The sequence below is a fragment of the Salmo salar genome, chromosome 26 (genome assembly GCF_965601325.2).
Source record: "Salmo salar chromosome 26, fSalSal1, whole genome shotgun sequence".
In the NCBI taxonomy this organism is placed as follows: Eukaryota; Metazoa; Chordata; class Actinopteri; order Salmoniformes; family Salmonidae; genus Salmo; species Salmo salar.
The window spans coordinates 21,863,597-21,888,795 of NC_138316.1; the positions used below are offsets into that span (position 1 = coordinate 21,863,597).

At 42.0% G+C, this 25,199-nt stretch overlaps 1 protein-coding gene across 4 annotated transcripts in view; it reads left to right on the forward strand.

Moving 5' to 3' along the window:
* Window positions 1-6,698: 6,698 nt before the first annotated feature.
* Window positions 6,699-25,199, forward strand: part of LOC106587393 (tyrosine-protein kinase Fes/Fps) — a 42,107-nt gene continuing 23,606 nt past the window's right edge. For 2 of the 4 annotated variants that reach the window (XM_014175745.3, XM_014175747.3), the window contains exons 1-7: window positions 6,699-6,921; window positions 8,891-9,167; window positions 10,676-10,849; window positions 18,955-19,051; window positions 19,321-19,504; window positions 24,395-24,532; window positions 24,640-24,759. In XM_014175745.3, the coding sequence (XP_014031220.1) occupies window positions 8,943-9,167; window positions 10,676-10,849; window positions 18,955-19,051; window positions 19,321-19,504; window positions 24,395-24,532; window positions 24,640-24,759 (938 nt within the window). In that variant the 5' untranslated portion in view covers window positions 6,699-6,921; window positions 8,891-8,942. The remainder of the gene's footprint in view (window positions 6,922-8,890; window positions 9,168-10,675; window positions 10,850-18,954; window positions 19,052-19,320; window positions 19,505-24,394; window positions 24,533-24,639; window positions 24,760-25,199) is intronic. The other 2 variants (XM_014175746.3, XM_014175748.3) reach the window with 2 other exon arrangements.

Consider the following 25,199-nt stretch of genomic DNA (forward strand, 5'->3'; position numbering starts at 1 on the left):
GCCTTTTTGGACGCCGATTATGCCCAATTACATTGCAATCCACGAGTAGACTGTGTGGCAGGCTGACCACCTGTTACACGAGTGCAGCATCAAAAGGACCTTGTGGCTGCAAGGAGCCAATGTAAATTGCTAGCTAGCATTAAACTTATCTTATAAAAAACAATCAATCTTCACATAATCACTCGATAACAACACATGGTTGATGATGTTACTAGGTTAACTAGTTTGTCCTGCGCTGCAGATAATCAATGCGGTGCCTGTTAATTTATCATCGAATCAAAGCCTACCTCAACTTTGCCAAACCAGTGATGATTTAACAAAAGCGCATTCGCGAAAAAAGCACAATCGTTACACAAATGTACCTAACCATAAACATCAATGCCTTTCTTAAAATCAATACACAGAAGTATATATTTTTAAACCTACATATTTAGTTAATATTGCCTGCTAACATTAATTTATTTTAACTAGGGACATTGTGTCACTTCTCTTGCATTCAGTGCAAGCAGAGGCAGGGTATAAGCAGCAGTTTGGGCCACCTGGTTCATTGCGAACTGTGTGAAGACCATTTCTTCCTAACGAAGACCATAATTAATTTGCCAGAATTTTACATAATTATGACATAACATTGAAGGTTGTGCAATGTAACAGCAATATTTAGAACAGTTCCGTATTTCACTGAAAGAATAAATGTTTTGTTTTCGAAATGAAGGTGTCCGGATTTGACCATATTAATGACCAAAGGCTCGTATTTCTGTGTGTTTATTTTATTATAATTAAGTCTGATTTGATAGAGCAGTCTGACTGAGTGGTGGTAGGCAGCATGCTCGTAAGCATTCATTCAAACAGCACTTTACTGCGTTTGCCAGCAGCTCTTCGCTGTGCTTGATCACAGCTCTGTTTATGATTATCAACTCCCGAGATTAGGCTGGCAATACTAAAGTTCCTATAAGAACATCCAATAGTCAAAGGTATATGAAATACAAATGGTATAGAGAGAAATAATCGAGGCGGCATAATTCCTATAATAACTACAACCTAAAACTTCTTAACTGAGAATATTGAAGACTCATGTTAAAAGGAACCACCAGCTTTCATATCCATGCTTTCCACCTGGCCACCCTACCCTGGTCAACACCCCTGCACCCCCCACAGCAACTTGCCCAAGCCTCCCCCATTTCTCCTTCACCCAAATCCAGATAGCGTATGTTCTGAAAGAGCTGCAAAATCTGGACCCCTACAAATCAGCAGGGCTAGATAATCTGGACCCTCTCTTTCTAAAATTATCAGCTGAAATTGTTGAAACCCCTATTACTAGCCTGTTCAACCTCTCTTTCGTATCATCTGAGATCCACAAATATTGGAAAGCTGCCACGGTCAACCCCCTCTTCAAAGGGGGAGACACTCTAGACCCAAACTGCTACAGACCTATATCTATCCTACCCTGTCTTTCTAAGGTCTATGAAAGCCAAGTTAACAAACAGATCACCGACCATTTCGAATCCCACCGTACCATCTCCGCTATGCAATCTGGTTTCCGAGCTGATCATGGGTGCACCTCAGCCATGCTCAAGGTCCTAAACGATATCATAACCGCCATCAATAAGAGACAATACTGTGCAGCTGTATTCATCGACCTGGCCAAGGCTTTCAACTCTGTCAATCATCACATAATTATCGGCAGACTCAACAGCCTTCGTTTCTCAAATGATTGCCTCGCCTGGTTCACCAACTACTTCTCAGATAGAGTTCAGTTTGTCAAATTGGAGGGCCTGTTGACCTCTGGCAGTCTCTATGGGGGTGCCACAGGGTTCAAAAACTCTGGTCGACTCTTTTCTCTGTATACATCAATGATGTCGCTCTTGCTGCTGGTGATTCTCTGATCCACCTCTATGCAGACGACACCATTCTGTATACTTCTGGTCCTTCTTTGGACACTGTGTTAACTAACCTCCAGACGAGCTTCAATGCCATACAACTCTCCTTCCGTGGCCTCCAACTGCTCTTAAATGCTAGTAAAACTAAATGCATGCTCTTCAACCGATCGCTGCCCGCACCTGCCCGCCAATCCAGCACCACTAACTCTGGACGGTTCTGACTTCGAATACGTGGACAACTACAAATACCTGGGTGTCTGGTTAGACTGTAAACTCTCCTTCCAGACTCGCATTAAGCATCTCCAATCCAAAATTAAATCTAGAATCGGCTTCCTATTTCGCAACAAAGCATCCTTCTGTCAGGGATTTCTTCGTCGGAGGACGATATGGCGAAATCATCATCGGAAAATGAGGACTAATATGCAGCAGAGTTGAGATGGTTCATTTTGAACTTTTAATAAATTCCAAAATGAACATACAAAATAACAAAAACAACCGCACGATACACTGACAGTCCTGTTAGGTTTACACACACTAAACACGAAACAATCACCCACAAATACACAGACAAACATACCCAACTAATATAGGACTTCCAATCAAAGGCAACACCACACAGCTGCCTTCAATTGGAAGTCCACCCCAATTAACTCAACATAGAAACAGATCAACCAGACTACACATAGAAATACATCAACATAGACCATAACTCAAAACCCGGAAATAATAAATCAAACGCCCTCCTAACTAACACACCAACCCAAACCACATAAAACAAATACCCTCTGCCACGTCCTGACCAAACTAAAATGACAATTAACCCTTATACTGGCCAGGACGTGACACCTTCATTCATGCTGCCAAACATACCCTCGTAAAACTGACTATCCTGCCGATCCTTGACTTCGGCGATCTCATTTACAAAATAGCCTCCAACACTCTACTCAGCAAATTGGATGTAGTCTATCACAGTGCCATCCGTTTTGTCACCAAAGCCCCATATACTACCGTTGGCTGGCCCGCGCTTCATATTCGTCACCAAACCCACTGGCTCCAGGTCATCTATAAGTCTTTGCTAGGTAAAGCCCTGCCTTATCTCAGCTCACTGATCACCATAGCAGCACCCACCCGTAGCATGCGCTCCAGCAGGTATATTTCACTAGTCACCCCCAAAGCCAATTCCTCATTTGGCCACCTTTCCTTCCAGTTCTCTGCTGTCAATGACTAGAACGAATTGCAAAAATCACTGAAGCTGGAGACCCATATCTCCCTCACTAACTTTAAGCAGCAGCTGTCAGAGCAGCTCACAGATAGCCCATCCAACTTCCTCATCCCCATGCTGTTATTTATTTATTCATTTGCTCTTTTGCACCCCAGTATCTCTACTTGCACATTCATCTTTTGCACATCTATCACTCCAGTGTTTAATTGCTAAATTGTAATTATTTCGCCACTATGGCCAATTTATTGCCTACCTCCCTTATCTTACCTCATTTGCACACACTGTATATAGACTTTTTCTCTATTGTGTTATTCTGTATGTTTGTTTATTCCATGTGTAACTCTGTGTTTTTGTTTGTGTCGCACTGCTTTGCTTTCTCTTGTCCAGGTTGCAGTTGTAAATGAGAACTTGTTCTCAACTAGCGTACCTGGTTAAATAAAGGTGAAATAAAAAATAAATAAATAATATGTTCTCATGTTCTGAGCAAGGAATTTAAACGTTTGCTTTTTTATATGGCACATAGTGCACTTTTACTTTCTTCTCCAACACTGTGTTTTTGCATTATTTAAACCAAATTGAACATGTTTCATTATTTATTTGAGACTGAATTGATTTTATTTATGTATTATATTAAGTTAAAATAAGTGTTCATTCAGTATTGTTGTAATTGTCATTATTATATATATATATATATATATATATATATATATATATATATATATATATATATATATACTGCTCAAAAAAATAAAGGGCACACTTAAACAACACATCCTAGATCTGAATGAAAGAAATAATCTTATTAAATACTTTTTTCTTTACATAGTTGAATGTGCTGACAACAAAATCACACAAAAATAATCAATGGAAATCCAATTGATCAACCCATGGAGGTCTGGATTTGGAGTCACACTCAAAATTAAAGTGGAAAACCACACTACAGGCTGATCCAACTTTGATGTAATGTCCTTAAAACAAGTCAAAATGAGGCTCAGTAGTGTGTGTGGCCTCCACGTGCCTGTATGACCTCCCTACAATGCCTGGGCATGCTCCTGATGAGGTGGCGGATGGTCTCCTGAGGGATCTCCTCCCAGACCTGGACTAAAGCATCCGCCAACTCCTGGACAGTCTGTGGTGCAACGTGGCGTTGGTGGATGGAGCAAGACATGATGTCCCAGATGTGCTCAATTGGATTCAGGTCTGGGGAACGGGCGGGCCAGTCCATAGCATCAATGCCTTCCTCTTGCAGGAATTGCTGACACACTCCAGCCACATGAGGTCTAGCATTGTCTTGCATTAGGAGAAACCCAGGGCCAACCGCACCAGCATATGGTCTCACAAGGGGTCTGAGGATCTCATCTCGGTACCTAATGGCAGTCAGGCTACCTCTGGCGAGCACATGGAGGGCTGTGCGGCCCCCCAAAGAAATGCCACCCCACACCATGACTGACCCACCGCCAAACCGGTCATGCTGGAGGATGTTGCAGGCAGCAGAACATTCTCCACGGCGTCTCCAGACTCTGTCACATGCTCAGTGTGAACCTGCTTTCATCTGTGAAGAGCACAGGGCGCCAGTGGTGAATTTGCCAATCTTGGTGTTCTCTGGCAAATGCCAAACGTCCTGCACGGTGTTGGGCTGTAAGCACATCCCCCACCTGTGGACGTCAGGCCCTCATACCACCCTCATGGAGTCTGTTTCTGACCGTTTGAGCAGACACATGCACATTTGTGGCCTGCTGAAGGTCATTTTGCAGGGCTCTGGCAGTGCTTCTCCTGCTCCTCCTTGCACAAAGGCGGAGATAGCGGTCCTGCTGCTGGGTTGTTGCCCTCCTACGGCCTCCTCCACGTCTCCTGATGTACTGGCCTGTCTCCTGGTAGCGCCTCCATGCTCTGGACACTACACTGACAGACATAGCAAACCTTCTTGCCACAGCTCGCATTGATGTGCCATCCTGGATGAGCTGCACTACCTGAGCCACTTGTGTGGGTTGTAGACTCCGTCTCATGCTACCACTAGAGTGAAAGCATAATCTGTCAACCTCTAGTCATGATATTTACAGGCCCTTGGTCAATTGGAGGTCAGGGGTGAGGACTCTCTCCATTTCTAGCACTCACTACCTCTATCCGTCTCTCTCTCTTTAATCTCTCTCTCTCTCTCTCTCTCTCGGACCTCCAGAGCCCTCTGACCAACCTGTGATCTCTCCAGAGCACAGAGAAGTAACCTACACTCATAATAGTATAACTGATGCACTATGTAAACCTACTTCACTATGGCAGTCTGCCTGTGTGACATAGCATATTATCCCAAGGCCACTGGTTGGATTGGATTTACTGTACCCACGCCAAAGCTTGCGCTCTCCTCCCTGTAAAAGTCTCCCAGACATTTATCAAAGCTAACATGTATCCATCCCCCTATCCCCAGGTGAGTCTGCTGGGCTATGGAACTCCAGAGCAGCACATCAAAAAACCTGCCACCCTGTTGTCAGCTATCTGCATAAAGTTCCCTGTGCAAGGAAGCAACTATCAAGGCTTTCAAAAGGCCACATCTTGGGAATGACCAAATGCAATAAAGTTTTGTATAAACAAATGTTTATTTTGTTAGATTACAAAACAACTTTTTCATAGCATGTTTGTCAAGTTGGTCTTCACACTCACTTCTGCTAACTTCTGTGGTAAACTTAACACAGACATCAGTTCTAAAGTAAATGCAAGTCTCATTTCCAGGCTGAATACATTTGTATTAATGTATATCAGATACATCACACAGGTGTGTCAACTAAAATATATACAGTATATCCCAGAAAAGATTGAAGAATGGGACAAGTAGCCAAAGTGAATAGAAGTCAGTGATTGCATCCATAGCAGTTTGTATGAATTCACATAGAATACATGTTAACAGAATGGAGAGAGAGAGAGAGACTTGCTGTACTCCCATGAAAGGCTCTTGCTTCCAGTACCATTGAAGGCCACAGTTTTCACAATGATCTAGGATAACCTCCCCCTTGTCAATGTAAATTTATCCTAAAATCGGTACTCTTTGTGAATATGGGCTTTGGCCTGTCAGCAATGTCACTTCACCTGAAATGCAACAAAGAAGTCACCTTTTCCTAGAGAGATTTACACTGTTATCAAAACGTCACGCCAGGGTAAGCCTACACGAGCCACAGCCCTTATTTTTTTGTGTTTCTAAAATTCCCGATGGGGAAAATATATGTAAGAAAACGATTGGAACAATTTCCCTGCTTTCCCGCTAGGTTTTATGGGTATTATGACTCACACTGTGGTGGTGCATTCCTATGCATGTACATTTCATACATATACATTTCAGTGTGCTGTAGGTTGGTGTTATGTATGTGGCAGGTGTTATACAGCATTTTCAGAAAGTATAATTTTGGATCATGAATGTCACTAGGGCAAGTACTGTAGGCCAACCGCTGCTCAAGCTAATGTTGTGTTCCAATTTAGTCACCTGCTTACCGCAATTATTTTCCCCGTTAATCCACCCAGTTGATAAACTGTTATGTTCTTGAACCGTGCTGTACCCACAGACATTAAAACCAGGGCTGTACCAAGCCTTCCGTCCCGAAGAGGACGCAGTCACTCACTTCCCCAGTCAGTCCGGCTTTGATAGGACAGCGCTGGCTTCCTGCTTTTATGTTTCTGATGCGAGTATGGTCGCCGTGCCAGACCAGTGATAACAATACTACCTCACTGTAACATTTTCTGTCGGCACAATTAATTCCTCCTCGATAAGAATCGTCATAGCCTACATATGTTATAAATACTTGAAACGTCGGAGTGGACTGCTTGCAATAACCTGAGGTGAGAATATTCTTTTCAGACGACGTAAACTCATAGTAAGCTACACTACAGTAGACTATTATTTAACTCTTAATGATAGCCGACATGGGCTATTGATAATGGTACCATTTGTATCGGATTCAACAGCTAGCTACACATGCACATCTCCCTATGAAGTTAGATAAAGGATTTTGTGTGATCGAATTTCGATCAAGGTAAACTCAGCAGGGCGGGTTTTACATGTTCAGTTCAAGGTTTCGTCAACACATTACTCATCCCTGCTTTATTTACACAGAACAAATATATAAATGCAACAATTTCAAAGATTTTACCCAGTTACAGTTCATATAAGGAAATCAGTCAACTGAAATAAATAAATTAGAACCTAATATATGGATTTCACATGACTGGGAATACAGATATGCATCTCTTAATCACAGATACCTTAAAAAAAGGGGCGTGGATCAGAAAACCAGTCAGTATCTGGTGTGACCATAATTTTCCTCATGCATTGGGATACATCTCATTCACATAGAGTTGATCAGGCTGTTGATTGTGGCCTGTGGAATGTTGTCCCACTCCTCTTCAATGGCTGTGCGAAGTTTCTGGATATTGGCTGGAACTGGAACATGCTGTCATACACATCACTCCAGAGCATCCCAAACATGCTCAATTCGGTGACATGTCTGGTCAGTATGCAGGCCATGGAAGAACTGGGACATTTTCAGCTTCCAGTAATTGAGTACAGATCCTTGTGACATGGTGACGTACATTATCATGCTGAAACATGAGTTGATGGCAGAGGATAAATTCCATGACAATGGGCCTCAGCATCTCGTCACAGGACCTCTGTGCATTCAAATTTGCCATTGATAAAATACATTTGTGTTTATTGTTCATAGCTTATGCCTGCCCATACCATAACCCCACCGCAACCATGGGGCACTCTGTAAACAACGTTGACATCAGCAAACTGCTCATGTAACTGATGTGAAATGGCTAGTTAGTTAGCGGTGGTGCGCGCTAATAGCATTTCAATCGGTGACGTCACTCGCTGTGGCTTTTGTGGTGCGATAGGTAACGATGCTTCGTGGGTGTCAGTTGTTGATGTGTGCAGAGGGTCCCTGATTCAAGCCCAGGTTGGGGCGAGGAGAGGGACGGAAGCTATACTGTTACACACACTCACACGACGCCATACACGTGGTCTGCGGTTGTGAGGCCAGTTGGACTTACTGTCAAATTCTCTAAAATTACATTGGAGGCGGCTTATGGTAGATAAATGAACGTTCAGTTCTCTGGCTACAGCTCTGCTGGACATTCCTGCAGTCAGCATGCCAGTTGTACGCTCTCTCAACTTAAGAGATCTGTGGCATTGGGTTGTGTGAGAAAACGGCACATTTAAGAGTGGCCTTTTTTGTCCCTGGCACAAAGTTCATGTGTGTAAACATCATGCGCTTTAATCAGCTTCCTTGATATGCCACACCTGTCAGGTGGATGGATTATCTTGGCAAAGGAGAGTGGTTATGGATGATGCCAGAGTTCCACAGTAGGCTGCATTATATTAAGCCTCAAATCTAACTTATTATACTGTTCTTCTCTGTAATAGTATAATAACTCACTTAGTAAAATTATACTAAAACCAATAAACAGTTTAGAGTCGTGTCACACTTCTCATCGGTTCTGTATTTCAAGAGGAAGTGCCGCCTAACTTTTTTCTCCCTTGAAAATAAGTCATCCAGAAGTGAAACCCTCCACATGCCACAACTTGTTTAAATAATCAGTTGTGTAGTCTTGGTATTATTTATACACCTTGCCTCACAAGTTTAACTAATTCACCTGACTCTACAGTCCAGTAAAGAAAGTACACCCAAAGTTCAGAGTCTAGACTGAGGATAAATCCCATGCATTTTCATTGTTTTTATTTTCTTCCTGCACCTTATTAGCCAGGTCACGTGTGTGTGTGTGTGGTTTATTCTCACATCCACTCCAGTGTCTACTGTCTACAGTTTGGCTGGGTTCCCACTGCTCTGGGTGCATATCTGATGGGGTTTGGGGAGGACCTGTGGTGTCCCCAGGCCCACGCGGCCCTGATGCGGCTGCAGGACTCAGAGCTGCGTCTGATGGAGGTGATGAAGAAGTGGATGAGCCAGCGGTCCAAGAGCGACCGGGAGTTCTCTGTTCAGCTGCACCAGATGGCTGCCATGGTTGAGAAACTGGAGGGGCCCCAGCCTGGGGGAGGACCGGACTACATCAGCCAGCTCAATCAGGTACTCTATGGGTCCATTTGATTGACATTTTTTTCTTGTTGACCGCACCTCTTTTAATTTGAATGAAACTTTCTATACATATTTGCCCATCATAGAAGTGGTCAGAAAGTAACTTTTTGGACCTGAATGCCAAAACATTTAGAAGATAGAAGTGCTCAATGTTGACCCATTTTGCATACCCCACAATGAGACATCCATGTCTTCGTCACTGGAAAAGATAAACGGTTGGGTTTCATATCATTTAAAAGCTTACAAACAGGGTTGTCATTTATTTTATTATTTCTTGAAAAAAAACTATTTTTAATAAAACATTATTTTTAACCTTTAATATCAATTATTTAACTTGTGAACTCAGATTTATTTTATTCAGATTTATGTTGTAGCTTAGACCCTATTTTACATCATCTGATGTGTTTGTGTTGAGCCTGCCATCGGTTGATACACAGCATGTTCGTGAGTACAGGGTGGGTGACAGTTGTTTGAAATTATACTGTCAATCTTCCATAGGAAACCTATTTCATTTTTTATTTTATTTATTTAACTAGGCAAGTCTGTTTAGAACAAATTCTTATTTACAATGATGGCCTACCCCAGCCAAACCCGGGCGACGCTGGGCCAATTGTACCGCCCTGTGGGACTCCCAATCACAGCCGGATGTGATGCAGCCTGGATTCGAACCAGGGACTACAGTGACGCCTCTAGCCATTCCTATTTAAGTTGACATTTGACGGTGGGTGGGTCAGTTGCCATCTTTGTGGAAGTAATTGGAAGTAAAAATGTATATTACATTTCAATGAGGTACCAGCTAAATTGCAGTGGTCTGGGATATGTCCATATATTTTTATGATTGATATGACACCCACACTGTATTCAAAAGTATACTGCGTCTCAACCATTGGCGGGAACAATATAAACCTCTCAGATTATGTAAAATAGGGTCTAAGCTACAACATAAGGCGAAACAAAAAAAACGTAGTTTACTCATTTGTAGGTAATTGACATTAAAGGAGAAAAAAGGACATTATTTTTTTGTTTGACAACCCTGTTGAATTTTTTTAAATTATGTCAAACTCAACCATTTATCTTTTCCAGTGATTAAGACATGTACAGTATGTCTCATGGTAGGGTGGGGTAGGCAAAATGGGTCACCTTTGAGTACCTCTAACTTCTAAATGTTTTTGCATTCCGGTCCATTAAGTCCCTTCCTGACCACTTACTTCAACCATGAGCAAATATGAATGGGAAGTTTCATTCAAATCAAAAGGGGTGCGGTCAAAAATGGATTGAAATCAAATGGAATGACCCCTACACTATATCAGTGGGTTTTAGCAAGCTCACTGGTTTAGACATTAGACCACATCCAGCTGCAATGTGGACATGACCTTTCAAACATTATTGATGATTGACCATTACGTTTGATCAGTAGATGGCGATACGCAGAGTATTCTCTTTATTCATTCAGTCTCTCCCTGTCTCTTTCGCTCTCTCTACCCTCCTTCCTCTTTCAGTCGTGGGGTGTGCTGGTGGCTCAGACGGAGAGTTTGAGTCGTGTGATGCGGCGGCAGTCTGAGGACCTGCAGGTTGGGCCTCTCAGCAAACTGACCCTGCTGATCAGAGACAAGCAGCAGCTCAGGAAGACCTACGGAGAGCAGTGGAGCCAGCTCAGCCAGGAGCTCAGCAGGGTCAGACACACACACACACACACACACACACACACACACACACACACACACACACACACACACACACACACATACACACACGACTGCACGCACCCACACAAACAGATGAACATATCACTCTGTAAAACTCAATTTTCCCTGATAAATATTACCAGGCACTTTGTAGTCCTCCACTAAACACCTTGTCAGTTTGCTTTCAAAATTGGAAGTATCTTCCACTTTCACATGCTGGATTTCAGCTATATGCTTGTGTTGAGAAATATGCAGTAGCCAACAGTGTTGAAAAAAATCACACAAATTTGTGGTGCTATTTCTGAGTCTTGTTTGTAGCTCATACTGTATCTGGTTTGTTTGTTATGAGTTCTGATAGTTTCTTTGGTTAACACTCTTTTTTAGAGACAGTATACATCTCTATGTAGAGCATTTTGGCAAAAAACACTTCAGCGAGCAGGCCTTTCTAACCGACCTGGCCCGGGTATCCTGGAAGGATATTGACCTCATCCCGTCAGTAGAGGATGCCTGGTTGCTCTTCAAAAGTGCTTTCCTCTCCATCTTAAATAAGCATGCCCCATTCAAAAAATGTAGAACTAAGAACAGATATAGCCCTTGGTTCACCCCAGACTTGACTGCCCTTGACCAGCACAAAAACATCCTGTGGTGTTCTGCATTAGCATTGAATAGCTTCCGCGATATGAAATTCTTCAGGGAAGTCAGGAACCAATATACTCAGTCAGTTAGGAAAGCAAAGGCTAGCTTTTTCAAACAGAAATTTGCTTCCTGTAGCACTAATTCTAAAAGGTTTTGGGACACTGTAAAGTCCATGGAGAATAACAGCACATCCTCCCAGCTGCCCACTGCACTGAGGCTAGGAAATACTGTCACCACCGATAAATATACGATAATCGAGAATTTCAAAAAGCATTTTTCTACGGCTGGCCGTGCTTTCCACCTGGCTACCCCGGCCAACAGCTATGCACCCCCTGCAGCAACTTGCCCAAGCCCCCCTCCCCCTCGGCTTCTCTTTCACCCAAATCCAGACAGCTGATGTTCTGGAAGAGCTGCAAAATCTGGATCTTTACCAGTAAACTGGCCTAGAAAATCTGGTCCCTCTCTTTCTAAAATGATCCGCCGAAATTGTTGCAACCCCTGTTAGTAACCTGTTCAACCTCTCTTTTGTATCGTCTGAGACCCCCAAAGATTGGAAAGTTGCCGCGGTCATCCCCCTCTTCAAAGGGGGAGACACTCTAGACCCAAACTGTTACAGACCTATATCCATCCTGCCCTGCCTTTCTAAAATCTCCGAAAGCCAAGTTAACAAACAGATCACAGACCATTTTGAATCCCACCGTACCTTCTCCACTATGCAATCTGGTTTCCGAGCTGGTGATGGGTGCACCTCAGCCATGCTCAAAATCCTAAACGATATCATAACCTCTATCGATAAAAGACAATACTGTGCAGCCGTCTTCATCGACCTGGCCAAGGCTTTCGACTCTGTCAATCACTGCATTCTTATCGGCAGACTCAATAGCCTTGCTTTCTCAATGACTGCCTCGCCTGGTTCACCAACTACTTCTCAGATAGAGTTCAGTGTGTCAAATCGGAGGGCCTGTTGTCCGGGCCTCTGGCAGTCTCTATGGGGGTGCCACAGGGTTCAATTCTCGGGCCAACTCTTTTCTCTTTATATATCAGTGATGTCGCTCTTGCTGCTGGTGATTCTCTGATCCACCTCTACGCAGACGACACCATTCTGTATACTTCTGGCCCTTCTTTGGACACAGTGTTAACAAACCTCCAAATTAGCTTCAATGCCATACAACACTACTTCCGTGGCCTCCAACTGCTTTTAAATGCTAGTCAAATTAATGCATGCTCTTCAACCGATTGTTGCCCGCCCGACTAGCATCACTACTCTGGACGGTTCTGACTTCAAATATGTGGACAACTACAAATACCTAGGTGTCTGGTTAGACTGTAAACTCTCCTTCCTGACTCACATTAAACATCTCCAATCCAAAATTAAATCTAGAATCGGCTTCCTATTTCGCAACAAAGCCTCCTTCACTCATGCTGCCAAACATACCCTCGTAAAACTGACCATCCTACCGATCCTTGACTTCGGCAATGTCATTTACAAAATAGCCTCCAACGCTCTACTCAGTAAACTGGATGTAGTCTATCACAGTGCCATCCGTTTTGTCACCAAAGCCCCATATGCTACCCACCACTGCGACCTGTATGCTCTCGTTAGCTGGCCCGCACTACATATTCATCGCCAAACCCACTGGCTCCAGGTCATCTATAAGTCTTTGCTAGGTAAAGCCCCGCCTTATCTCAGCTCACTGGTCACCATAGCAACACCCACCCGTAGCTCGCACTCCAGCAGGTATATTTCACTGGTCATCCCCAAATCCAACACTTACTTTGGCCGCCTTTCTTTCCAGTTCTCTGCTGCCAATGACTGGAACAAATTGCAAAAATCACTGAAGCTGGAGTCTTATATCTCCCTCTCTTTTTTTAAGTATCAGCTGTCAAAGCAGCTTACCGATCACCGTACCTGTACACAGCCCATCGGTAAATAGCACACCCAACTACCTCATCCCCATATTGTTATTTATCCTCTTGCTCTTTTGCACCCCAGTATTTCTACTTCCACATCAGCATCTGCACATCTATCACTCCAGTGTTAATGCTACATTGTAATTATTTCGCCACTATGGCCTATTTATTGCCTTACCTCCCTACTCTTCTACATTTGCACACACTGTATATAGATGTTTCTATTGTGTTATTGACTGTACGTTTGTTTATGTGTAACTCTGTGTTGTTGTTTTTGTTGCACTGCTTTGCTTTATCGTGCCCAGGTCGCAGTTGAAAATGAGAACTTGTTCTCTACTGGCCTACCTGGTTAAACAAAGGTGAAATAAAAAAAGGAAATGTACAAACGATAATGATCAAAAACCCTGTTTCACAAAGGGCTATTACTGTAAGACTATTAATATTACTATTATTAAGGCTTATTGTGCCTACATAACTTTCGTAGGAATACTGTTATCACCTGAAACAAATAGTCAAAACAGACGGTCACCTTGTACTAATATCTGTAATATGATGTGCTTAATTTGAAGATCGTGGCATAGGTTGCTTAGAAAGCTGTTTTAATCTTTGGGCTTGAAATAGTTAAAAGAACCACAAATGTGTGAACATAATGCCTTCCCTTTTCACCAGTGTGGATATGCAGCAGGCACTCCTCATTGAGATGCAGAGCTGCACAGTTATTGCAACTTCATTAACAGACAGCACTCAGTTGAAATGAAAGCCAATGGGCTGTAACTGAGTTTGGCCATTGTTGTCTAATTGAGAATTGCTCTTGCATAGCAAATGCATTTTGATGAGCAAAAGCCATCGGGGACTTTAATATGACAATAGTTTTTGCCCTTTCCGTGGTTTCTATCATTACCCTATTACGGCGAGCAAATGATGTGTTAATCTTTAATGAATTGTTAGGTTTATGGGTTGCAGTTTGTACATTGCCTGGGTCAGGATTTGCCTTAGTACCCTGTACAGTGCACTACAAACAAGTCACAGGCGTCATGCAGATATCCTCTGCACTTTGGTAGTGCAATGTATAATTAACCTTTTGTGAACTTTTGTGAAACAGCACAGTTGAAAAATATATGGCAAATATAAATCAAAACTGGATGGTGTTCAGAGATAGATGGGAGGGGTTGAGTGGTTGAAGGATGGGATTAAAAACAAACAAAAGATTACTATTGTAAAATATGCTGTGTCTGTAAATCAATCAATTAATCAAATGTATTTATAAATCCCTTTTTACATCAGCCTATGTCACAAAGTGCTATACAGAAACCCAGCCTAAAATCCTAAACAGCAAGAAATGCAGATGTAGAAACACGGTGGCTAGGAAAAAGCCTAGAAAGTCAGGAATCTAGGAAGAAACATGGAGAGGAACCAGGCTCTGAGGGGTGGCCTGTCCTCTTCTGGTTGTGCCGGGTAGAGATTATAACAGTACGTGGCCAAGATGTTCATAGATGACCAGCAGGGTCAAGTAATAATAATAATCAAAGTGGGTGTAGAGGGTGCAACAGGTCAACACCTCAAGAGTAAATGTCAGTTTGCTTTTCATAGTCTATCATTCAGAGTTAGACAGCAGGTGCGGGCGAGTGTGTGTGTGTGTGTGTGTGTGTGTGTGGGGGGGGGGGGTTGGGAGAATACTTAAATTCACACAGGACACCGGATAAGACAGGAGAAATACTCCAGATATAACAGACTGACCCTAGCCCCCCGACACATAAACTATTGCAGCATAATTACTGGAGGCTGAGACAGGAGGGGTAGTATGTAGAAGCCTAAGTGTTGTTGTTAATTAGTTTACTCCAATTAGGGAAGGGATGGTAGAGTTAAGGGACAATAATAAAGGAAAATAAATGGGGGGGAAAAGTGTGTGTGTGTGTGTGTGTGTATATATACAGTTAAAGTCGGAAGTTTACATACACCTTAGCCAAATACATTTAAACTCCATTTTTCATAATTCCTGACAATTAATCCTAAGAAATATTCCCTGTTTTTGGTCAGTTAGGATCACCACTTTATTTTAAGAATGTGAAATGTCAGAATAATAGTAGAGAGAATGATTTATTTCAGCTTTTATTTCTTTCATCACATTCCCAGTGGGTCAGAAGTTTACATACACTCAATTAGTATTTGGCAGCATTGCCTTTAAATTGTTTAACTTGGACCAAATGTTTCAGGTAGCCCTCCACAAGCTTCCCACAATAAGTTGGGTGAATTTTGGCCCATTCCTCCTGACAGAGCTGGTGTAACTGAGTCAGGTTTGTAGGCCTCCTTACTCGCACACGCTTTTTCAGTTCTGCCCACAAATATTCTATGGGATTGAGGTCAGGGCTTTGTGATGGCCACTCCAATAGCTTGACTTTGTTGTCCTTAAGCCATTTTGCCACAACTTTGGAAGTATGCTTGGGGTCATTGTCCATTTGGAAGACACATTTGCGACCAAGCTTTAACTTCCTGACTGATGTCTTGAGATGTTGCTTCAATATATCCACACAATTTTCCTTCCTCATGACACCATCTATTTTGTGAAGTGCACCAGGCCCTCTTGCAGCAAAGCACCCCCACAACATTTTTATTTCTTTATTTATTTAACCTTTATTTAACCAGGTAGACAAGTTGAGAACAAGTTCTCATTTACAATTGCGACCTGGCCAAGATAAAGCAAAGCAGTTCGACACATACAACAACACAGAGTTATACATGGAGTAAAACAAACATACAGTACAAAAATAAGTCTATATACAACGTGAGCAAATGAGGTGAGATAGGGGAGGTAAAGGCAAAAATGGCCATGGTGGCAAAGTAAATACAATATAGCAATAACATTATGCGCCACCACTGTGCTTCACGGTTGGGATGGTGTTCTTTGGCTTGCAAGCCTCCCCCTTTTTCCTCCAAACATATCGATGGTAATTATGGCCAAACAGTTCTATTTTTGTTTCATCAGACCATAGGACATTCCTCCAAAAAGTACGATCTTTGTCCCCATGTGCAGTTGCAAACCGTAGTCTGGCTTTTTAATGGCGGTTTTGGAGCATTGGCTTCTTCCTTACTGAGCGGCCTTTCAGGTTATGTCGATATAGGACTCGTTTTACTGTGGATATAAATACTTTTGTACCTGTTTCCTCCAGCATCTTCACAAGGTCCTTTGCTGTTCTGGGATTGATTTGAACGTACTTTGGTGCGAAAAGTGCATCTCTAGGAGACAGAATGCGTCACCTTCCTGAGCGGCATGACGGCTGCGTGGTCCCACGGTGTTTATACTTGCGTACTATTGTTTGTACAGATGAACGTGGTACCTTCAGGCCTTTGGAAATTGTTCCCAAGGATGAACCAGACTTGTGGAGGTCTACAGTTTTTTTTCTGAGGTCTTGGCTGATTTCTTTAGATTTTCCCATGATGTCAAGCCAAGAGGCACTGAGTTTGAAGGTAGGCCATGAAATACATCCACAGGTAAACCTCCAATTGACTCAAATTATGTCAATTAGCCTATCAGAAGCTTCTAAAGCCATGCCATCATTTTCTGGAATTTTCCAAGCTGTTTAAAGGCACAGTCAACTTAGTGAATGTAAACTTCTGACCCACTGGAATTATGATACAGTGAAATAAATAATCTGTCTGTAAACAATTGTTGGAAAAGTTACTTGTGTCATGCACAAGGTAGATGTCCTAACCGACTTGCCAAAACTATAGTTTGTTAACAAGTGGAGTTGTTGAAACACTTTGGTTGGAGTCATTAAAACTCGTTTATGTAAACTTCCGACTTCAACTGTATATATACATATGGGGGATTGGAAATGATGCAGACAATTACATTGATGGAAGCCACAATCTATCTGCAATAATAAATCTGATCTACTCCTAAAAAATAAATGAATAAAAAATAGTTATAATTAACCTTAGATCAGTGGTCACCAACCGGCCAATTGCAGTCGACTGGTCGATCTCAAGGCATTCCTAGTCGATCACCAAACATTTCTGTAAATAAAACTACGATAAAGCCTTGTTCCTATTTTTTATTTTGTTTTGTTTTTTGTTTCATGCTGTTGGCGGTAGGTGCACTTCATTCAGCAGCCCCAGTCCCGGGAAGGCAAAGTGTTCCCATTTTTAACCATTTCATGTGTCGGAAGGTAGAACTCTGCCTACCCGGCGAACTTAGAGAGCAAATCAAGTGCACCGTCATTGTCATAGCAAAGTTGATACTGTGAAATGTTAAAACTAATACAGCAAAGAGCTACTGTTTTTATGAGTAAGTTCATGTTTAAGTTGTTATTCAACATTGTCAGGACTTTGTTCAACACTTTTATAAGCCATAAAATGCACTTTCTCTCTACTTCCACTCATGCTACAACCAGCACTGCAGCTGCAATGAATGATTGTAGCAAATTTTCGATAAGCTTGCATTGTTGTTGTTATTATTAGTGGCTTGTGTCTTTTTTAATATCGAGGAATATTTCTCTTTCTCTGGTCATAGGAAGAACAACATGAATTGGTACATGAGGCAGAAATAATGCAGTGTGACTTGAGTTTTGCCATCAGCTAGAAGACTGTCCTTTTTTCTCAGCGGAGGGACCGCTGCTCCCTGCCTCCCCTCAGACTGAACATCAGATGCAGGCCATCAGTCCAGTAAAAATAAATATAAATATATAAATATATATATATATATATATATATATATATATATATATATATATATATATATATATATATATATATATTATGCTCACTCAGCTCTGCCTCACAAGTACTACAACAAATTATCTATTCCCAGTGTGATCATATACCTACATTTTTTAAATATAATTTAAAAATTGTCTGAGAAGAACATAATTGGCAGGGCAATTCAAGCAGAGCCAATATGCAGTGATAATGTATTAGGCCTATAGCCTACTACACAAACATCATTGCTACAGAACTGTTTTTAATTGATTAATGTTGCATAGGCATTTTGACTTAGAAAGTGATCTTGACTCAGAAAAGGTTGGTGACCACTGCCTTAGATGGTAGCTTAATGGAAATGTTAAGGGTAAAGAATTTCAGTCAAACCAGTTTCTGTTACCAGGGCCTCTCTGATGTCACCAACCACTTCCTGTGTGCTTCTACCTCTGAGTTGAGAAGTGTTGGGATACAGACCCGTAGGGTCTAGGTCCCAGTCTTTCCTGTCTGGTCTTTCTGCTCTCTCTCGTCTGTCTGTGTTGTCTCAGAGGTGGCAAAGCTGGGGTCAAACAAAAGCCTGCATTGTGAAGGCACTCCCGCTTTTAACAAACCACACCCGTATCACTTGTTTGTACAGTATCACCTCCACTCCTTTTTAAGTACATTTATGATCCCCTCCTTTCCCTCTGATGACAGTGCTGTGTGGTTAGATCACAGGACGAGTAGAAATGTATTTGAGGACTCTCGTTGTTCTCAGAGAGTGGCTAAATATCTCTCTACGCATCCCATTTGTTCTTCAATTTATGCACCTTGTTTGGATGAGGTAACACTAATATACCCTTTCCATTTGTCAGGTGACCCAGACAGAGCTGGAGAGGCTGAAGGCCAGCTACAGACAGCTGGTGAGGGATGCAGCACAGGCAAAGAGGAAGTACCAGGAGGCCAGTAAAGGTGGGGAAGCTCACTCTGTCTGGCTCCGTCTCATTTCTCCAAACAGCACAGAGATACTCTCACTTTGACTGGCTGAAAGGATTACATTCTGGACAACAGATGATCATTACCTCCTGATAGTTCTGTTTAGACAACTGTTGTCCTAATGATTCACCAAATTAACACAGTTGATCATATTAGTAGTGACTATTTGTCATGTGTATTGTTTTTCCACTTCTATGCTACATTTGTGTGTGTTCTACTGATATATATATCTTGTGTTTGTTTAGATAAAGAACGTGAGCGTGCGAGGGAGCGCTATGTGAAGGCTACTCTGAGGCTCCATGAGCTTCATAATGAGTATGTGCTGGCAGTCAGAGCAGCCCAGGTGTACCATCAGCACCACTACAGCCAGGCCCAACCTGCCCTGCTCATGGCACTACAGAGCCTACAGCAGGAGATGGTACTCATACTGTAAGTGTGTGTGTGTGTGTGTGTGTGTGTGTGTGTGTGTGAGGGGAAAGCACAACTCTGTCAGTGAATTCCCAGTCAGTGATGATCATATTGTGTGTACAGCGCGGTAGGGAAGTACTTTGACTCTATGGTCATCCCATCGTTACACTGCATGGTTTTGTATCTCACCTAATATCCTTCCCGTTTGATGATAAGATTTCAAGCACTCTCATGGGAAGTTTGATATAATAGTTTTAGGCTGTTGTCCAAACACACATAATGTAATCAATACTGGCCCTGGAGACCCACGGGGTGTGCAGGCTTTTGTTACAGCCCTGTACTATATATACAGTGCCTTCGGAAAGTATTCAGACCCCTTGACTTTTTCCACATTTTGTTACGTTACAGCCTTATTCTAAAATTGTTTTTTTTTTAAAAACAATTTCCTCAGCAATCTACATACAATACCCCATAATGACAAAGCGAAAACAGGTTTTTATACATTTTTGCACATTAAAAACAAAAAACAGAAATACCTTATTTAGATAAGTATTCAGATCCTTTGCTATGAGACTCGAAATTGAACTCGGGTGCATCCTGTTTCCATTGATCATCCTTGTTTCTACAACTTGATTGGTGTCCACCTACGGGAAATTCAATTGATTGGACATGATTTGGAAAGGCACACACCTGTCTATATAAGGCCCCACAGTTGACAGTGCATGTCAGAGCAAAAACCAAGCCATGAGGTCGAAAGAATTGTCCGTAGAGCTCTGAGACAGGATTGTGTCGAGGCACAGATCTGGGGAAGGGTACCAAAACATTTCTGCAGCATTGAAGGTCCCCAAGAACAGTTGCCTCCATCATTCTTAAATGGAAGAAGTTCGGAACCGCCAAGACTTCCTAGAACTGGCCGCCCGGCCAAACTGAGCAATCGGGGGTGACGGGCCTTGGTCAGGGAGTTGACCAAGAACCCGATGGTCACTCTGACAGCGCTCTAGAGTTCCTCTGTGGAGATTGGAGAACCTTCCAGAAGGACAACCATCTCTGCAGCACTCCGCCAATTAGGCCTTTATGGTAGAGTGGCCAGCCGGAAGCCACTCTTGAGTAAAAGGCACATGACAACCCGTTTGGAGTTTGCCAAAAGGCACCTGAAGACTCTCAGATCATGAGAAACAATATTCTCTAGTCTGATGAAACCAAGATTGAACTCTTTGGCCTGAATGCCAAGCGTCACGTCTGGAAGAAATCTGGCACCATCCCTACGGTGAAGCGTGGTGGCAGCATCATGCTGTGGGGATGTTTTTCACTGCCAGAGAGACTAGTCCGGATCGAGGCAAAGATGAACGGAGCAAAGTACAGAGAGATCCTTGATGAAAACCTGCTCTAGACCGTTCATGACCTCAGACTGGAGTGAAGGTTCACCATCCAACAGGACAACGACCCTAAGCACACAGCCAAGACAACACAGGAGTGGCTTCAGGACAAGTCTCTGAATAAAAAAATATATATATTTCACCTTTATTCAACCAAGTAGGCCAGTTGAGAACAGGTTCTCATTTTCAACTGTGACCTGGCCAAGATAAAACAAAGCAGTGCGACAAAAACAACAACACAGAGTTACACATAAACAAACGTACAGTCAATAACACAATAGACTTTTTCTATGTACAGTGTGTGCAAATGTAGTACGTTTATGGAGGTAAGGCAATAGAGGCGAAATAATTACTATTTAGCATTAACACTGGAGTGATAGATGTGCAAGTAGAGATACTGTGGTGCAAAAGAGCAAAAAAATTAATAACAAAATGGAGATGAGGTAGTTGGGTGTGCTATTTACAGATGGGCTGTGTACAGGTAGAGTGCTCTGATTGCTGCTCTGATGCTTAAAGTTAGTGAGGGAGATATGTCTCCAGCTTCAGTGATTTTTGCAATTCATTCCAGTCATTGGCAGCAGAGAACTGGAAGGAAAGGCGGCCAAAGGAGGTGTTGGCTTTGGGGATGACCAGTGAAATATACCTGCTGGAGCGCGTGTTGTTATGGTGACCAGTGAGCTGAGATAAGGCGGGGCTTTACCTAGCAAAGACTTATAGATTACCTGGAGCCAGTGGGTTTGGTTACGAATATGTAGCGAGGGCCAGCCAACGAGAGCATACAGGTCGCAGTGGTGGGTAGTATATGGGGCTTTGGTGAAAAAACGGATGGCACTGATAGACTACATCCAATTTGCTGAGTAGAGTGTTGGAGGCTATTTTGTAAATGACATCGCCGAAGTCAAGGATAGGTAGGATGGTCAGTTTTACGAGGGTATGTTTTAGAGGTCGGCCGATTATGATTTTTCACCGCCGATACCGATTATTGGAGGCCCAAAAAAGCCGATGCCGATCAATCGACCAAATTTTTTTTAGTGTATTTCAAATGTATTTTTATTTTTTATATACATATATTTGTAATAATGACAATTACAACAATACTGAATGAACAATGAACACTTTTATTTTAACTTAATATAATATCAATAAAATCAATATAGTCTCAAATAAATTATGAAACATGTTCAATTTGGTTTAAATAATGCAAAAACAAAGTGTTGGAGAAGAAAGTAAAAGTGCACTATGTGCCATGTAAAAAAGCTAATGTTTAAGTTCCTTGCTCAGAACATGAGAACATATGAAAGCTGGTGGTTCCTTTTAACATGAATCTTCAATATTCCCAGGTAAGAAGTTTTAGGTTGTAGTTATTATAGGACTATTTCTCTCTATACCATATGTATTTCATATACCTTTGACTATTGGATGTTCTAATAGGTACTTTAGTATTTCCAGCCTAATCTCGGGAGTTGATAGGCTTGAAGTCATAAACAGCGCAATGCTTGAAGCATTTGCGAAGAGCTGCTGGCAAATGCAGGAAAGTGCTGTTTGAATAAATGCTTACAAACCTGCTGCTGCCTACCACCACTCAGTCAGACTGCTCTATCAAATCATAGACTTAATTATAATATAATAACACACAGAAATACGAGCCTTAGGTAATTAATATGGTCAAATCAGAAACTATCATTTTGAAAACAAAACGTTTATTCTTTCAGTGAAATACGGAACCGTTTCATATTTTATCTAACGGGTGGCATCCATAAGCCTAAATATTGCTGTTACATTGCACAACCTTCAATGTTATGTCATAATTATGTACAATTCTGGCAAATTAGTACGCAACGAGTCAGGCGGCCCAAACTGTTGCATATATCCTGACTCTGCGTGCAATGAACGCAAGAGAAGTGACACAATTTCCCTAGATAATATTGCCTGCTAACATTCATTTATTTTAACTAAATATGCAGGTTTTAAAAAAATATACTTCTGTGTACTGATTTTAAGAAAGGCATTGATGTTTATGGTTAGGTACAGTCGTGCAACGATTGTGCTTTTTTCGCAAATGCGCTTTTGTCAAATCATCCCCCATTTGGCGAAGTTGGCTGTCTTTGTTAGAAAGAAATGGTCTTCACACAGTTTGCAACGAGCCAGGCGGCCCAAACTGCTGCATATACCCTGACTCTGTTGCACAGAACACAATTTCCCTAGTTAAAAGAAATTCATGTTAGCAGGCAATATTTACTAAATATGCAGGTTTAAACATATACACTTGTGTATTGATTTTAAGAAAGGCGTTGATGTTTATGGTTAGGTACACATTGGTGCAATGACAGTGCTTTTTTCGCAAATGCGCTTGATAAATCACCCGTTTGGCGAAGTAGGCTGTAATTTCAATGATAAATTAACAGGCACCGCATCGATTATATGCAACGCAGGATAAGCTAGATAAACTAGTAATATCATCAACCATGTGTAGTTAACTAGTGATTATGTTAAGATTGATTGTTTTTTATAAGATAAGTTTAATGCTAGCTAGCACCTTACCTTGGCTCCTTGATGCACTCGCATAACAGAGACTGCCATGCAGTCTCCTCGTGGAGTGCAATGTAATCGGCCATAATCGGTGTCTGAAAATGCCGATTACCGATTGTTATGAAAACTTGAAATCGGCCCTAATTAATCGGCCATTCCGATTAATCGGTCGACCTCTAGTATGTTTGGCAGCATGAGTGAACGAGGCTTTGTTGCGAAATAGGAAGGCGATTCTAGATTTAATTTTGAATTGGAGATGCTTAATGTGAGTCTGGAAGGGGAGTTTGCAGTCTAACCAGACACCTAGGTATGTGTAGTTGTCCACATATTCTAAGTCAGAACCGTCCAGAGTTAGTGATGCTAGTCAGGTGGGCAGGTGCGGGCAGCAATCGGTTGAAGAGCATGTATGTCCTTGAGAGGCCCAGCCAAAGCCCGGACTTGAAGTCAATCGAACATCTCTGGAGAGACCTGAAAATAGCTGTGCAGCAACCCTCCCCATCCAGCCTGACAGAGCTTGAGAGGATCTGCTGAGAACAATGGGAGAAACTCCCCAAATGCAGGTGTGCCAGGCTTGCAGCGTCATACTCAAGAAGAATCGAGGCTGTAATCGCTGCCAAAGGTGCTTCAACAAAGTAGTGAGTAAAGGGTCTAAATACTTATGTAAATGTGATAGTTCCATTATTTTTTTTATTTTTATGAATTAGCAAACATTTCTAAACAGTTTTTGCTTTGTCATTATGGGGTATTGTGTGTAGATTGATGAGGGGGGAAAAACAACAATTTAATTTTAGAATAAGGCTATAACCTAACAAAATGTGGAAAAAGTTAAGGGGTCTGAATACTTTCCGAAGTCACTGTACTTATTTAATAACTGATCATCAAGCCTTTGATTAGATGAAGCAGGTGCGTTAGTGCTGGGCTAGAAAAAAGCCTGCACACCCAGTGGGTCCCCAGACCAGGATGGAATAATACGGCCCTGACCTCTGACTTTTGCCCTGTCACCCAGGAAGGAGATCCTGCAGGAGTACTATGACATGTCCAGTATGCTCCAACAGGAGGTCGTATCTGTCCACGAGGAGATGTCTGCTGCTCTGATGGCCATAGAGCCACACAGAGAGTACGAGAGCTTCATCCAACAGAACAGGTATTTAGCTGCAAGTCACTGGATAAGAGAATCTGCTAAATGACTAAAATGTAAATATTCTGATCTTAGTGCAGTCAAGAGGTTGAAAAGTTTCACCATGTGTTCAGGTCTGTAGGGGAGGTTCCGGTAGGTGTAGAGTTTGACTCTGGTCTTCTGGAGAACACAGATCGACTGAAGACTGGAGAGCTGGAACTAAATGAGCTTACAGTGGAGGGGATCCATCATAGGTTAGTTTATACGCACGCACAGACACAGCGCAATCAAAATGTATTCAGACCCCTTGACTTTTCCCCAATTTTTTTTAAGATACAGCCTTATTCAAAAATGTATTACATGTTTTTTTTCCTCCTCAATCTACATACAATACCCCATAATGACACAGCGAAAGGTTTTTATAATTTTTTGCACATTTATAAAAGCAAAAAACAGATACCTTATTTAGATAAGTATTCAGACCCTTTGCAATGAGACTTGAAATTGAAATCAGGTGCATCCTGTTTTCATTGATCATCCTTGAGATGTTTCTACAACTTCATTGGATTCCACCTGTGGTAAATTCAATTGATTGGACATGATTTGGAAAGACACACGCCTGCCTATACAGTATAAGGTCCCACAGTTGACAGTGCATGTCAGAGAAAAACCAAGCCATGAGGTCGAAGAAATT